Consider the following 14,778-nt stretch of genomic DNA (forward strand, 5'->3'; position numbering starts at 1 on the left):
GGGTAATACAGAGCTTGAAGATGACGAAGAAGAACCCTGAGAAGCCTGGGAAATCATCTCCCTCAGAAAGTAACTAATTGCATTCTTTGACAGCAGACGGGAAGGATTCCGCAGAGACGAGAAGTGTACGCGGACGCAGATGGAGTTTCTCAACCTTTGATAAATAGACTTTTAATGCTCGCACCGGACATAAGGACATCTCCGCTGGATCACTGGTAACGAACTCTTGCAGATAAAGAACCCTAAACGAACGAGGCAGAGGGTTAACCTCCAACTCTGACTTCACCACAAATTCCGGAAGAAGAGACAAATACATCATTTCCGCCTAGGAAACCAGCCTAGAAACTGCCTGAAACTCACCCACCTTTCTAGCTGTAATTAGAGCTGTAAGAAAAAACACCTAATCAGTTGTCTTGACATTAGACTTCCGACAAATCCCACGGAGGAGCCTGATCGGCAAGACAGGACCTTTAAACTTAAAGGAACGTAATAAATCATGGATGATCTTACTACTAAAACTTTTCGGGAAGATGGAAACTACATGTACTGCTAAACACTGAGCGGTAGCCAGCAACAGCCGACTACGAAAGAACCTTGACTTTCTGAAAGAATAAAAGAAAATCAGCTATTTTGGCTATGAAGGTCTAGAGATGGAATGACCTTCCTTACGACACCAACTTCTATACATTGTACAGCTGACCTGGTAAAGCTTATGGGTTGACTTTCTCAAGCTGAAAGAAAGCCGTCTAGACACAGCTTTAGAGAGTCCGATCTGCTCGCTTGGCAGTCACCTTGCAACTAGGTCCAGCGCACGTGGGTTTGGATGATACTGGTGAAAATGCAGTTGTCTGAGGAGATCTTCCGCATGGGAAGGAACATCGGAACTTCTGTAAGGAGCTTAGGAAACCAAGGGCGTAGGGCCAGCAAGGAGCTATTCAAGTCATAGACATGTTGACACTCTTCCGCAATTTCCTGATTACCTGATGAATGAGACCGAATGGCGAAAAGCATACACCTACATGTGATTCCAATTTTGTAACATTGCAATGGTGCCTATTGACATGAGGTCTACCACTGGTGAGAAATAAACCGGAAGATGATGGTTTAATCTCATCGCGAAAAAGCCCACAGATGCTGGCCACTTCCGGAGAGCCGGACATACTACTTCCTGAGCCAAAGTCCACTCTCCCCCCCCACAATACCTGACGAGATCGACTTAACGAGTCGGCCAGTGTGTTGAGACTCCCCGATACAAGTTGGGGAAGAAGAGACACTTTCCGTTCTTCGCACCTTCTCAGGACTTTAAGAGTTATAGCATTGAGTTCTGTTGATCTAGCTCCCCCGAGTTCTTCAGATATGACACGGAGTTACGTTGTCGCAAAACAGAGCCACACTCTGTTGCGCACTAGGACTGAAAAACACCTGAGGGCTTCCTTTACAGCCCTGAGTTCCCAAAGATTTATTGACTCCTCTCGTTCCTGATCCCTCCAGAGACCCGAAGCCTGGGTTTCCTCCAAGATTGCTCTCCAACCTTGATCTGAGGCATCTGAGTACAGATAAACATCAGATGCACTTCTTCTGAACACCACCAAAGATCCGACAGGCGAGAATCGCTCCAGACTATAACTGCCTTCTCGTTGCGGAAGTCCCAGCGATTCCTGAGCCATACCTGAAGAGAAACGCCCCCGGAGACGAGACCCTAGAATTAAAAGAGAGAGAGAAGACATTCTCCATAAGAGGCTTCTCCAAGCAGGTACCGGCTGTTCCCTTTGGACAGGAACACCTCTACTTGCTGAAGGACCGACTGGATCCTCTCCAGGGTTGGGAAAAAAACCTCAAAGGAAGAGAGAGAATCCTCATCCCTGAAAGGTTATAGATTGTGTTAGAACCAGGCAACTCTTGGCAAGGATTAGACGAATTCCTAATATCTTGTATAGATTCAATAAGAAGTCCCTTGCCCTTACTAGCTCCTCTAAAGAGGAGGCAAGGTTCAGCCAAGGGCTAGATACTTCAACACTCTGTACCCTCGGCAATGCATAATTGCTGACACCGGAGACATGAGTTAGAAGCAACAAAGTTCACCATACTGGCCACATCACCTGAACCCTGAGCAGCCACACGAATCATAGCCTCCTGTAACGCTACTGCTGATGATGACAACACGAAATTGACCATGGAAGAGACATCCTCCTCTCTAAAAAGACTGTTGCAGAGTGCAAAAGGCGCCCTCGATAGAACCCTCTTATGTATGTCCGGATGGTGAGGTGGAAGATGATTAAAAGAGAAGTCCCTCCTCTTCTTGCCAAAGAAAGTTGTACAGCCAGCTGAAATGTTAGCCTGGTATGCCAACCCCATCGCCAACCGTAACCCGGTTGCTCAAACCCTGTACCAACTAAAGCCGATGACAAAACCCTTGAGTCAGACGCACTCGACTGCGCAAACCCAGCACCACCCAGCAACGATGACATAACACCTGAGCGACAAACCCCCACCCCTGCGAGCGGAGAGGCTGCAACACCCGATCCACCCAACGCCAGATGAACCAACGCCGCACAAGAACGGATATCTGGAGCTGAAGTCACACTGATTAAGGGAGAGGGAGAAAGGACTCCCTGATGACCCAGAACCAAAGCCGAACCAACATTGAACACCTTAGAAGGAGGAACAGAAATAGCTGCAGGAAAAGTTGAGAAAGAAGTAGAAGGAGGGGAGAAGATGAAAGGAACCACACTCGGAGTAACCACCGGAGCACCTACCGCCGACGTTGGACAGGTGGAGAACTTACCTACTGGTCCAGTACGCTTTCTCAGAAGTAGAAGGAGAGAAGATGAAAGGAACCACACTCGCAGTAACCACTGGAGCACCTACCGCCAACGCTGGACAGGTGGAGAACATACCTACTGGTCCAGTACTCAAAGGTGTTTCTCAGGACAAGCTACATGCTGTGGAACCAATGAGGACTAACGAAGGAAAATTACCAGCTACTCTAGTGAAAGGAGAGGCTGAGGACACCATCGGTACTGATACACTCAACGATGGTGCAGACGAAACGTCAACTGCCGTAGCATCCGCAAGAACTGCGGTGAACACATTACGTTTTAAGCCCAGTAAAGGGTGAAAATATGGATGCGGAAGAATCCGCAACCGCCTGTGAAGCATCTAGACCACAAGCCTGAGAAAACCACAGGACCCGTGTCCGTGTAAGGTGGTAAAGAAGACAGCCCCGCCAAAGGTACACCTTACCTCAGCCCCAAAGAGAGAGAGGGAGCTGCCGAAACTCCAACATTACAGCACTGAACCAATGAAAATTCTTTTCTCTGCTGAGTTAACGGCAAAGAAAACAGGATGAGCAAGAAGAGACTCCGAAGAGCCCTCCACAGAGTGACCTGATAAAGAAGATTGTGTAAAGACATTGGAAGAAGGCTTAAAAGAAATCAGGGAAAAAGGAAAACTCAGAAGCAGCAGAAGAGGCCATAGTTTTTTGAAAAGAAACTAGACCTACTCTGTTCTCCCCCTGATAATCTTGACAGACATCATTAGCAAACTGAGGCAAATTCTTCAAGACGTGATCGTGAATATTGGAATACCCAAAATTGAAACATTGCCTAACTAGTAATCTATAACCCTGTGATAAGCCCAACAATTCTGCATTATACTGAGCCAAATTGAAAACCTTATCACCAGAATTACCACCACTGCCAGACGAACCAAACTCATCCACCAAAGGAAAAGGAACCTTCGAAGACAAAGGAGCATTCTCCAACACTTCAGAACCCGACAAACCTGAAACCATATCCAAACGACGAACCACGGACTTTAAACTTTCTGTTGTAAAGAACTCAAGGTAGGAAATAAAACCGAAGATGGATCCAAAGACGAAGTTGTCACACTAGAAACCCCAACCGAACCTGAACCCGAAGAAGACTGCACATTCCACTTCTCTTCCTGAACACTTCCTAACCTATTTTCCCTACTCGTCTGTGTCTTACCTAACTCTACATCAACCTCAGAACTTACGTCTTGAGTGGGAAGGGGGGAATCTGCTACCAACACTGCCTGCTTCGCGCCGGGGGGGCCGGCAGAACCTACCTCCAAGGCTTGCGGTTCTCCATGACCCCTAGCACCAGTTAGGGCTGGTTCTGGAACAGGCAGGGGGCTGGAAAAGAACGATTAGAATCAACTATGCTACTACTATCACTATCTCTATTCTCAGTTAACCTACTCATCAGGCTAGAAAATACACTAGACATACTGGATGATAACCTGTCCTCTAACTTCTTGAATAACTTTGAATCTAACGCTTCCTTATCTACTGATTGTAACCCTACAGTTGGTCCTGACCTGTGCTTATTCTTCAAGACTAAGGATTTTCTGTTACATATAATCCTCCATTTGATATACTGACCAGGACCTACATTCATCACATCTATGACTGATACTACACTGAACCTTCCTACATATAATACAAACAGAATATCGATCGTTTTTTAGAGTACTCATCCTACGCTTGGAGGACGTGCAGGACCGAGGAGCGGCAGCATCTCCAGCTGAAGAAGGCTTGGTCGTCGAAGCTGTAGATGAAGTAGAAGCAGCAGTGCTAGCAGACGGTGACTTCTTGTCTGACTTATCCATAACGAGTCCAAAGTACCGATCCAAAGTCAAACCCGGGAGAGAAGTTCCAAATCCAGTCAAAAAGCGTAAATCCAGGAGAAAAGGCGTTGAAAATAGTCCAAAGTCGTATCTGATATCCAAATTCTTTAAATGGGGGTTGGGCTAAATGAACAAAAGTTCGCCTAGTGCGGGACACGTCCACACAACATGGCGAACTAATAACAATTGGGGATGTCAGCGTCTGTCGGCCGGTATTTGCAGCAGGGTTGTCAACGGTACCTCAGGTAACTCATTTGACAAGATTTTTCCCATAGCATTGGTAATGCTGACAGTTAATTACCCACTTTGTGGGTGATATTATGGGGATATAGTTTGGGCTGGTCAGTGACCAGGGCTAATTCAGGTGTTCAGGGAGTGTATTGCAATACTTTAAATTTATGTGAGTTACTTTTCAGGACATCATATTAGTATAAAAATCTCAGTATTTTCTTCAATGTTCCTTTAAGCATTACTTGTTGTCAGTCCTAAATTCTTAGAAAACAAAATATGGAGCATTAGAAAAATGGATATGGACTTAAGTCATACAGCTCACAATTTGGATATAGTACTTGCTACATCAACAGTATAATTTCACCCAAAAGGCAAAAGCATGCTTTCAGCAATCAAAAGGCAGCTGAAGAAGTACCATATATACTCATGTAATATTCGACTCCACGTAATGTTCGACCCCCATTTTTTACTGCATATATTAGGATTTTAGCATATACCCCATGTAATGTTCGAGTTTTGATTCTGGCAATAAGCCTAGGCTACTTTTTTATATATTTGGAATCAAAACATGACGGTAGCCTAGGCTATGTTGGCAGTCGCTACCATAGCCTAGTCTAAGATTCTGACATCTAAAAACTGAGTTTAACTAAGAAGCTAAAAGCTTAGAATATGCCTGTAAAATGTATAAAAAATCAGTATATACTCATTTCAAATAATTAAAATTAACTACAATAAAAAAAAAACTTCCAACTCTTGTTTACAATCGTTTTGTCATAACTACCGGAAGCTTGCCAAGTGAACAGTATAATCATCATACATTTCTATTCTTTAATCTCTCTTCAACCACTAAAACTAGCGAACAATATAATAACCATTCATTTCTATTCTTTAATCTCTCTTTACCCAATTCCACTAGTCTTTTAATTCTATTACCCTGTTACTCTTTCTTATATCAAAAGTTTTCAAAATATTTTTACCAAAAGAAAAAATGTACAATTCTTTGTGAATCATAAGTGAAGAGAAATCAGCTGATGAAGTACAAACAGCAGCTAATATTTGTTTATATTTGGGAATTGTAGGCTACACTTATTATAGCCTAGAACAGCCATACATACAGAAACAACATAACGATAATAAAAGATTCTCATATAAGTATAACAACATTTGCATTTACTGTCTTTATTCTACAAAAAAAAAAAAAAAAATTGTTCGTCAACTTCTGTGGAAGGAAATACTACTTTGTTGACTTTCATTGTCAAGAAATCCAAAGCCTACGTTTAGCCTGGCCCCAAATTCTTGCACTTTTCCAATACTGTTCAACCGCAAAATTTTAGGCCATAAAATTGGTCTTTAAATATTGAACATTACACAAGTATATATGGTACTTAGGATTCAGCTAGGAGAGCTGGCTGGAAATCCCTTCAATACACTCCAGGCATTACCCTGTTCACAGGCTGCAATTACCATAACCAGCTGTTGCTGAAAGTGCTCTTATTAACAAACTTTTGTTTGAATAATTTGTCATACAAGACCATTAACTTCAAAAGAAATATTATAAAATGTTATTCATGCTTTAAAAAATTCTGGGTTCTTTTTATTCACACCACTGAGAGCCTTTAGTGCTGTAGTCTTAGAGACACACACTCCATTACACAAGCATTATGAACTAAGCTGCCTTAAAACAGAATTGTTAAAGATGCCTTACCAGTGCTGGAACTTTCCTTTCCACTCCTTTGTCATTAACTGTTATTATCTTCTTATCAATGGGACTTCCCAAAAGAGGCTCCACCTAAGGACACAGACAAAATGCTTTGAAAACATCCATCATATATTTTGTGTTTGAATAAAGACAACAGAATTTTTCTATAAACAAATGATACCCTATTGCGCAGCACAAAAAGTTCAGCATAGATTTAAAACCTAATTTCATATAAAAATAGAAAATTTTAAAAGTAATTTGTATTTTTCCAAACATACAAAACCGAAGGTCTTTACATAGGATTTAGCTTGTGAACGTGAGCTGGAACAGCCGTTTAAGTTTCAAACAAGGTCATTAACTACCAACGGTAGGGGGGAAGCCCCACCCACTTGTCGGTCTACACTCCACTTTGCCTTTCAGCCCAGGTACCAAAATGAGGGGTGGCTGAGGTAGGCCATAAAATACAAACCCTGGGTCTTTACATAGCAGATTTATCCATTGGAGGGTGAAGTCTGGTTAAATCTTTGAACAAATTAGAAGTTCTACCGACCCAGGAGTCTCTTCCTGGTCTCGAAGAGCTTAGGAAGGAACCCCGTACCTCTAGCATGTTGAAAATATGGGGATGTTCAACTGCCAGACTTCAGGGAGTGAATTAATCAGTTTGCATTATTATTTCAAAAAAGGCTTGGATGAACCCATAATGTCAGGGACAATAAAAGAGCTAATAAAAACCAACAGGTTTGTTTTATTGTTAACCCCTCTCTCCCCTTGCTAGAGAGAGGGGGGGGGGGAGGACTTGCATCTAACAATCTACAATAGATTATAGACAGGATACTCAGTTATCTAGACCCACCTGCATGACATGCCTGCCCAGTATGTGACGGCCCACTACCTACCTCTCTGTCCTACAAGGTAAAAAGAGAAAAGGGACGAGGCCAATCACTCACACAGATTCTCTCTTGCTTACTGTTCATCTTAGGCAAGATGGTACCTGTCCCTCTAGGGGAGCCAAGTAAGCTACACAAATTGCTGAGCAGCCACAACAGGACCCAAGGGAAACATGTCCAAGGACCTGTGGGCAATGTCCCGAAGGTAAAAGGACATGAATGTGGGTTGTTGGGACCACACCCCTGCCATAACACCTGTAAAACTGACAGGTTCTTCCGGAATGCAAGAGACGGATCGATGCCCCTAACCTCGTGGGCTCTTGCCCAAATCATACTCCCGTCTACCTTGTCAGACGAAGAGTATGTCCCCTTGACTGTCTCACAAAGCCAGAAAGAGATCGTGATCTTGGACATCTCTTTCTTGGTCGAGCCAGCACTAACAAAGAGTCCTCAACACTCAGACCTGAGATGCTGAGTCCTCTTAAGATAGTACTGCAGTACCCTAACTGGACACTAGCATCTCGTCTCAATCACCACCAACAAAGTCCTCTATGGAAGGGATCAAAAAGGATTCGAATCTGTCATCAGGAACTGAAGGATTCCAGGACAAACTCAAGTGTAACAGCTCACCATCCCCTCAAGTGCTTAACATTGAAGGAAAGGCATGAAGCTTGCCTACTCTCTTTGCCAATGCCAGGGCAAGCAAGAAAACAGTCTTACAGGTCAAATCCCTGTCTGATGACTCTCGTAAAGGCTCATATGGTGCACGGGTCAGGCTCCTGAAAAGGAGAGTCATATCCCACTCAGGAGGCCTGAGTTCCTTTGGGGGGGAAGACTGTTCAAGACTTCTCAAAAGCATGGAGATCTCCCATAAGGACGAGAGATCTACCCCTTAAAACCAAGGACGGTATTCAGACATCTCTGTCACTGTGCAATGGGAAAAGCCTCTTGCGTGCAAGAGACACTTGATAGCCTCCAGGCATGAAGTGCCAGCCCTTCTATAGCCGGGTGATACCTCTCTATGTGTGGCTGGCACAGCAGGTTGTGCCACGGGGGAATCTCTCTCAGTACCTCGGAAAGTAGAGCTAGCAGGTCCCGCCAGATACCACTCAGGAAGTGGCCACTTGGTAGCCACCAGGGTCATCCTGAGATTCGGGGTGATCATGACCCTGTTGATCACCCAACGAATCAGACAAAACAATGGGAAGGCGAAGGCCTCTATTGCTGCCCATGGGTCTGGCATAATTGAACAAAGCACTGGCAACTTCCTGTTGCACCGGTTTGCGAATAGATCCAGCACTGACACACACCAAAGGTCAAACAACCTTTCCGCTATGTCTTGGTGTGGGGACCACTCTGTCCCTATCACCTGACCCTGGCGACTGGCCTAGTCTGCCACTACATTCCAAGTCATCAAAATGCATCTGGCTGAGAGCTCTATTGAGTGTACTACTGCCCACCCATACATCTGCAATGCCAACACATGAAGCTGGAAGGAAACTAACCCTCCCTGCTTGTTGATGTATGCCACTACCGTTGTGTTGTCACTCATCAACACCATGGAGTGCCCCCTCACTCAATCCTGAAACTCCTATAGTGTCAAAAAGGCTGCCATGAGTTACAGGATATTGATGTGGAAGTCCTTGTTGTTCTGGTCCAACACACCTGAAACCAGCAACCCCTTCAGGTGTGTGCCCCACCCCTTGGTTGATGCATCCAAAAACAGAAGCATCTCAGGAGGGGGAGTGCCTAACAGCACTCCTATTAAGAGGTTCCTGTCATCTAGCCAGCAGGCTTAGTCCTTCCTCCAAGAGAGGAATTGGAAAGAACAAAGGATCCCTTGACAGAGACCAAAACTCCTTCATTCTCCACAGAAGGGAACAAAGGTGAGGCTGCCAATGAGGGACCAGCTTCTCCAAAGACAGGTGACCAAGAACAACTTGCCACTGCTGAGCCGGGTGTTCCTGACATGACAGGAACAGCTGTGCTGCCTCTCTGAACCTACTAATATATGAGTCCGATGGGGAGGCTCTCACTACAGCCATATCTATCAGCATGCCCAGATACTTTACCCTCTGCCTGGGTGTGAGATCAGACTTCTCGAAATTGATCACCACTCCCAAGTTGTGACAAAATTCAAGTAGTAGAGCTCCCTGGAGCAACAACAACAAAGAGCTCACCAGGACTAGCCAATCTTCCAGGTACCTCAGAAGACATATCCTGTGCAAATGGGCCCAAGATGAGAAAGGGTGAACACCCAGGTGAACACCTGAGGAGCAGTTGAGAGCCTGAAACAAAGTGCCCTGAACTGGAACACCATCTCCCTAAGGGTAAAGTGGAGGTATCTGCGAGAAGACTGATGGATGGATATTTGAAAATGAGCATCCTTCAGGCCAACTGAAAGCATGAAGTCACCCTCTCTGATAGAATCGAGCACTGACCTTACCATTTCCATCTTGAACCAGGTCTGGCGAACGAACCGGTTCAAGGGAGAGAGGTCGATAACTGGTCTCCAACCACCTGTCACTTTCTCTATGAGAAATAGACAGCTATAAAACCCCAGCGACTGATCTTTCATGACTTCTACAGCGCCTTTCTTCAACATCGCCTTCACCTCTTCCCACAGGGAGAGGTCTTTCAACGAGCCAGGAATGTAGGTCTGGAAGTGGACCAGATCATTGGTGAAGGGTGGCAGAGACCCAAAAGGTACTAGATATCCTACCGAAAGGATATCACTACCCAGGTCTCTGCTCTGTAACACTGCCGTGTTGCCCAATGGCTGGACAGGCACCAACCCCACCATCAGCAGCAAGCAGGGAGTAACACCGCCCCTAGCACCTTCCACCCTTCTTACCTTTGACCCCTTTCCTAGAACAGGCAGGGGCTGAAAGGGGCGTGACTGAGCTCCTTTCGCAGCAGAGGCAGAAGACTGGATGTTCCTGCGGGGGCTGAGGAAGCCTGGGACCCAAAGAGGAAGGGCCAGCCTGACCCAAAGGTCGGGCTGCAGTGACATGCAAAGACCCAGAGGTCTTGGCCACTACCTGGTGAATTAGAATGTAATTATTTTCAACTCTACCTGTACTGGTCCGTTCCTGAGTGCCAGTGCCGACTCCAAACCAACAAACCTGGTAACCTGAGACAACACAGCATCTCTTCTCTCGAGTACTGGTTTGCACACAAGTTAGCTGTCTGGTGGGCTAGGTAGGTGATGGCCCTACCTCCAGACAACATCAGTTTCCTAAACATAGCTTGAGACCAAACATCAATCCAGGAGACTGTCTGGAACACTGCCATGGCAATCAATTTCATTGCTGCTGCCTCCAACAGTGAGAAAGGCGCCTTCCCAGGTCAACCTGTTTAGTCAGCAAAGAGTACGTAGTATTTTCTCTGGCGAGTGAGAGGCTGAGGAAGCGTCTTGCACGATCGGGTAGACAGAAGTGAGTTCTCCTGCCAAGACACAAGAAAATTCACCTTGTCCAAAACATCCTTGCCAAGTCTAGACCACGGCAATCCTATCGAGACCCTGGGTTCCTTCTGGGGTCTCCCCAAAAGGACCCAATGGCTGAAGAACAGTACAGGGGGAAGCCAAAGTCTCTTCCTCGAGATCGTTGTACTGTCGTATATTATTATTATTATTAAAATAGTTTAACCAGACCACTGAGCTGACCATCAGCTCTCATAGGGCTGGCCCGAAGGATTAGGATGGAATGACAAGTCTAGGCTAGAAGCCTAGCACTAGGACCTAATAGGTCACTTGTCAATGATGATAAACGAAAATGAAAATGAAATTAAAAGCTGTAAAAAGGCATACGCTTTCATACTGGAACACACTCTCACAATAAATACATTTAAACTCATGCTTCCATACATACTCACTAAAAAGGTATATTAAAATTTAAAATAAATTAAGTAAAATCATAAAATTTACTTATTTTAAAATTCATTACTGATTGATTGTTTTTTTCTTATATTTTTCCAATTAATTTGCAGCTTCTCATGAACATTAAAATGGGTGCTATTGAGAACGTTGAAGATTCTGACAAAATTTCTTCTATCGGTCTATTTCCAAAATTTGATAATCGCTGCACGTTATATTTTGGACATTCACACAGTATATGCTTAACTGTTATCAGCACATTGCAATCTGGGCATTTGGGAAGAGGGCCACATGGACTGTTCATTAAGTGTCCATATGTCAAACGAGTATGGCCTATTTGAAGACGTGTCAGAATCACTTGTGCTTGTCTCTCTCTCTGATATGACGAATTTCATTTTCCAACACTGGATTTTATCTGTTTTAATTTATTATTTTCAGGTTCTTCGTTCCATATATTTTGCCATTTTTTTACAATGACTGTTTTTATATATTTTGTATAGTCACTGATAGGGATGTCTACATTTGTTCTTGTCATGTGGACCGCTTCTTTAGCTGCTTTATCAGCCTCTTCATTTCCCTTAATCCCTACATGGGCAGGGATCCAACATATTTCAATATTTTTTCCCTTATTATACAATTTATGGATTGAGAACTTTATATGTTGTACAATATTATTTTTGGGATTATAGCTTTGAATAGCTTCTATAGCACTTCTGGAGTCGCTATAAATTACAAAATTATTATATGAGACTTCTCTAATTATTTTTATGGCCGATACTATTGCACATAACTCAGCTGTAAATACAGAGGCTTTGTCTGGGAAGGAGAACTGATACGTTTTGTTTTGGGATACCGCAGCATATCCCACTCCGTATTGTGATTTAGATCCGTCAGTGTATATTGAGTAATGTGGACCTTTTCGGATTATATGCTCTACTGCATGTTGTCTTTGGTATTCTGGAGTATATGAATGATTTTTTGATAAATATTTCAAGTGTGTACATATTCTCATTTTATTCATTGTCCAAGGAGGAGGCAATTTTAACATTACTGGCAATTGTATATACATATTTAGTGACTCAAACAATCTTCTAGCTCTAATTGGGAAAGAAGGTGGATGATTGTTTATAAACACATCTCTTAATCCAAATAATTTTTTGGTTGGAGAATCATTTGTCTGAATTCTCAGAGCACTCTTCATCGTTACTAGCTCTCTATGGAGAGACAGAGGTAGTTCACCACATTCAACTTGTAAAGAAGATGTTGGTGATGATGATCGAAAAGCTCCTGAACATATTCTAAGACCCTCATTATGAATTGGGTCTACCGTTTTCAGCGTTGCGTCTGATGCGAGCCATATATTTCACTTCCATAATCAACGATAGACAGCACAGTTGCTTTATACAATAAAGTAAGGGTATGCCTATCGGCTCCCCAAGTAGTGTTCGACAGTTTTTAATTAGGTTTAATGCTCTTTTACATTTTGATTTCATGTATGTTATGTGGGCTTTCCAGTTCATGTGAGTATCAAATACTAATCCTAAAAATTTTGCTGTTTGGCCAATTGGTATACTATGGTTTCTGATTTTTAAGTCTATTTCTTCTCCTTTTTCCATTTTTGTTTTTATAAAACATGATTGCTTGGGTTTTATCTATGGAAAATTTAAAGCCTACAGATAAAGCCCATTCATCTATTTTTACTATGCTTTTATTAATGATTCGTTCTGCATGTTTTATTCGAGATGCTGAATAATATATGGCAAAATCATCCATATACAAGTTACTTTTAATACCAGTAGGTAGATTTTTACTGATATCATTAATTGCTAACGTAAACAGTGTGCCACTAAGGACGCTTCCCTGTGGAACACCATTTTCTAGAGGAAATGTTCTAGACAGAACATCATCAATTCTCACCTGAAAACTGCGATTTGTCAAAAAGTTTTGTATAAACCTAGGTAAATGTCCACAGATGTTGTTGTTTTGTAAAGTTTTTAATATAGCATACCTCCATGTAGTGTCATATGCTTTTTCAATGTCAAAAAAGACAGCTACAGTAATTTGTTTTCGTTCAAAACCTCGGCGTATATGGTCTTCTAAGTTACAAAGAGAATCTAATGTAGATCTGTTACACTGTGACCCAAACTGAGTGGGAGTTAAAATTTTATTTTCTCGTATGTGCCATGTTAGTCGAGCATTTACCATTTCTCTAGTAATTTGCACATACAACTTGTTAAAGAAATTGGTCTGTAATTGCTTACATTACTGGGATCTTTTCCAGGTTTGGGGATTGGAATAATTATAGCTTTACGCCATTCATCAGGAAATAAATTTCTAAGCCATAAGTGGTTATAAAACTCTAACAAGTATGTCTTTGCCAAAGGTGCTAAATGGCATATCATTTCAAAACAAATATTGTCACCTCCAGGGCAGATTTATTGCTGTTCAACAGAGCAAATTCTAGCTCTTCCATACTAAATTTTCTATTATAATATATATCTTCTACTGTTTCAAAATTTATTGTTATTAATTCTATATTATTTTTCTTTGTGTGGAAATGCTCATCTAAATTTTTGTTGCTACTTACTTTTGCTAAATTTTCACCTATTACATTACTAATTTCTTTAGGATCAAGTATTCTTTTCCCTTCTTTTATTATGGCATGTCTAGGTGGTTTAACATGGGTACCATTTATTTTCCTGAATTTTTCCCATATTTTTTGTATGGGAGTATTTTTAGAGAGATCTGATACATATTTTTTCCATGAAATGATTCTTCCTTGTATTACTTCTCTTTTAAACTTTGCAGATATTTTATTATACAGAGGTTTTAATGTATCAATTTCTAATAATAATATAGTCAGTTTTTGTAAGGTTCCTTCTAATATTGGTAACGTTTTGTTTAATTTACTGAATTTTCTATTCAAATTATTTAGTCGTCTTCCAATTTGGTGTTTTATTTTATTAATTCTGTTAGTTTTTCAGACCACCATGGGACTTTGTGTTTTGTCGGATGAGATTTGGATTTTGGTATTGCTTTATCAGCAGCATTTGTAATGAAATCAACAAGAAATTCATTAGTTTCATTATGGTCTTTCAAATATTCAAATGGTGGGATATTTCTGGTGTGGAATTCATATTGTTCCCATCTGCTTTATAAATGTTATATCGAGGGCATGTTTGGTGGGGTTATTTTGTAATAAAGAAATTAATATGGGAAATGATCACTTGTATGCAAGTCATCTACTGTATTCCAGTCCAATCTGTCTACTATGTCTGCTGTACATAGAGTTAGGTCAATTGAGGAATATGTTCCATGTGTTTTAGAAAAATATGTGCTGATTTCGTCATCATTTATACAGCACATGTCATATGAATCTATGAATTCCTCTATTTTAATTCCTGCTCTATTTGATTCTGTACAATTACAGTCCC

At 42.1% G+C, this 14,778-nt stretch overlaps 1 protein-coding gene across 2 annotated transcripts in view; it reads right to left on the reverse strand.

Moving 5' to 3' along the window:
* The window catches only part of LOC136838806 (activating signal cointegrator 1 complex subunit 2), a 151,419-nt gene that overhangs the window by 122,874 nt on the left and 13,767 nt on the right, over positions 1-14,778 (reverse strand). For both annotated transcript variants that reach the window (XM_067104397.1, XM_067104398.1), the window contains exon 2: positions 6,587-6,670. In XM_067104397.1, the coding sequence (XP_066960498.1) occupies positions 6,587-6,670 (84 nt within the window). The remainder of the gene's footprint in view (positions 1-6,586; positions 6,671-14,778) is intronic.

This window comes from Macrobrachium rosenbergii, chromosome 5, assembly GCF_040412425.1.
Source record: "Macrobrachium rosenbergii isolate ZJJX-2024 chromosome 5, ASM4041242v1, whole genome shotgun sequence".
Taxonomy (NCBI): domain Eukaryota; kingdom Metazoa; phylum Arthropoda; class Malacostraca; order Decapoda; family Palaemonidae; genus Macrobrachium; species Macrobrachium rosenbergii.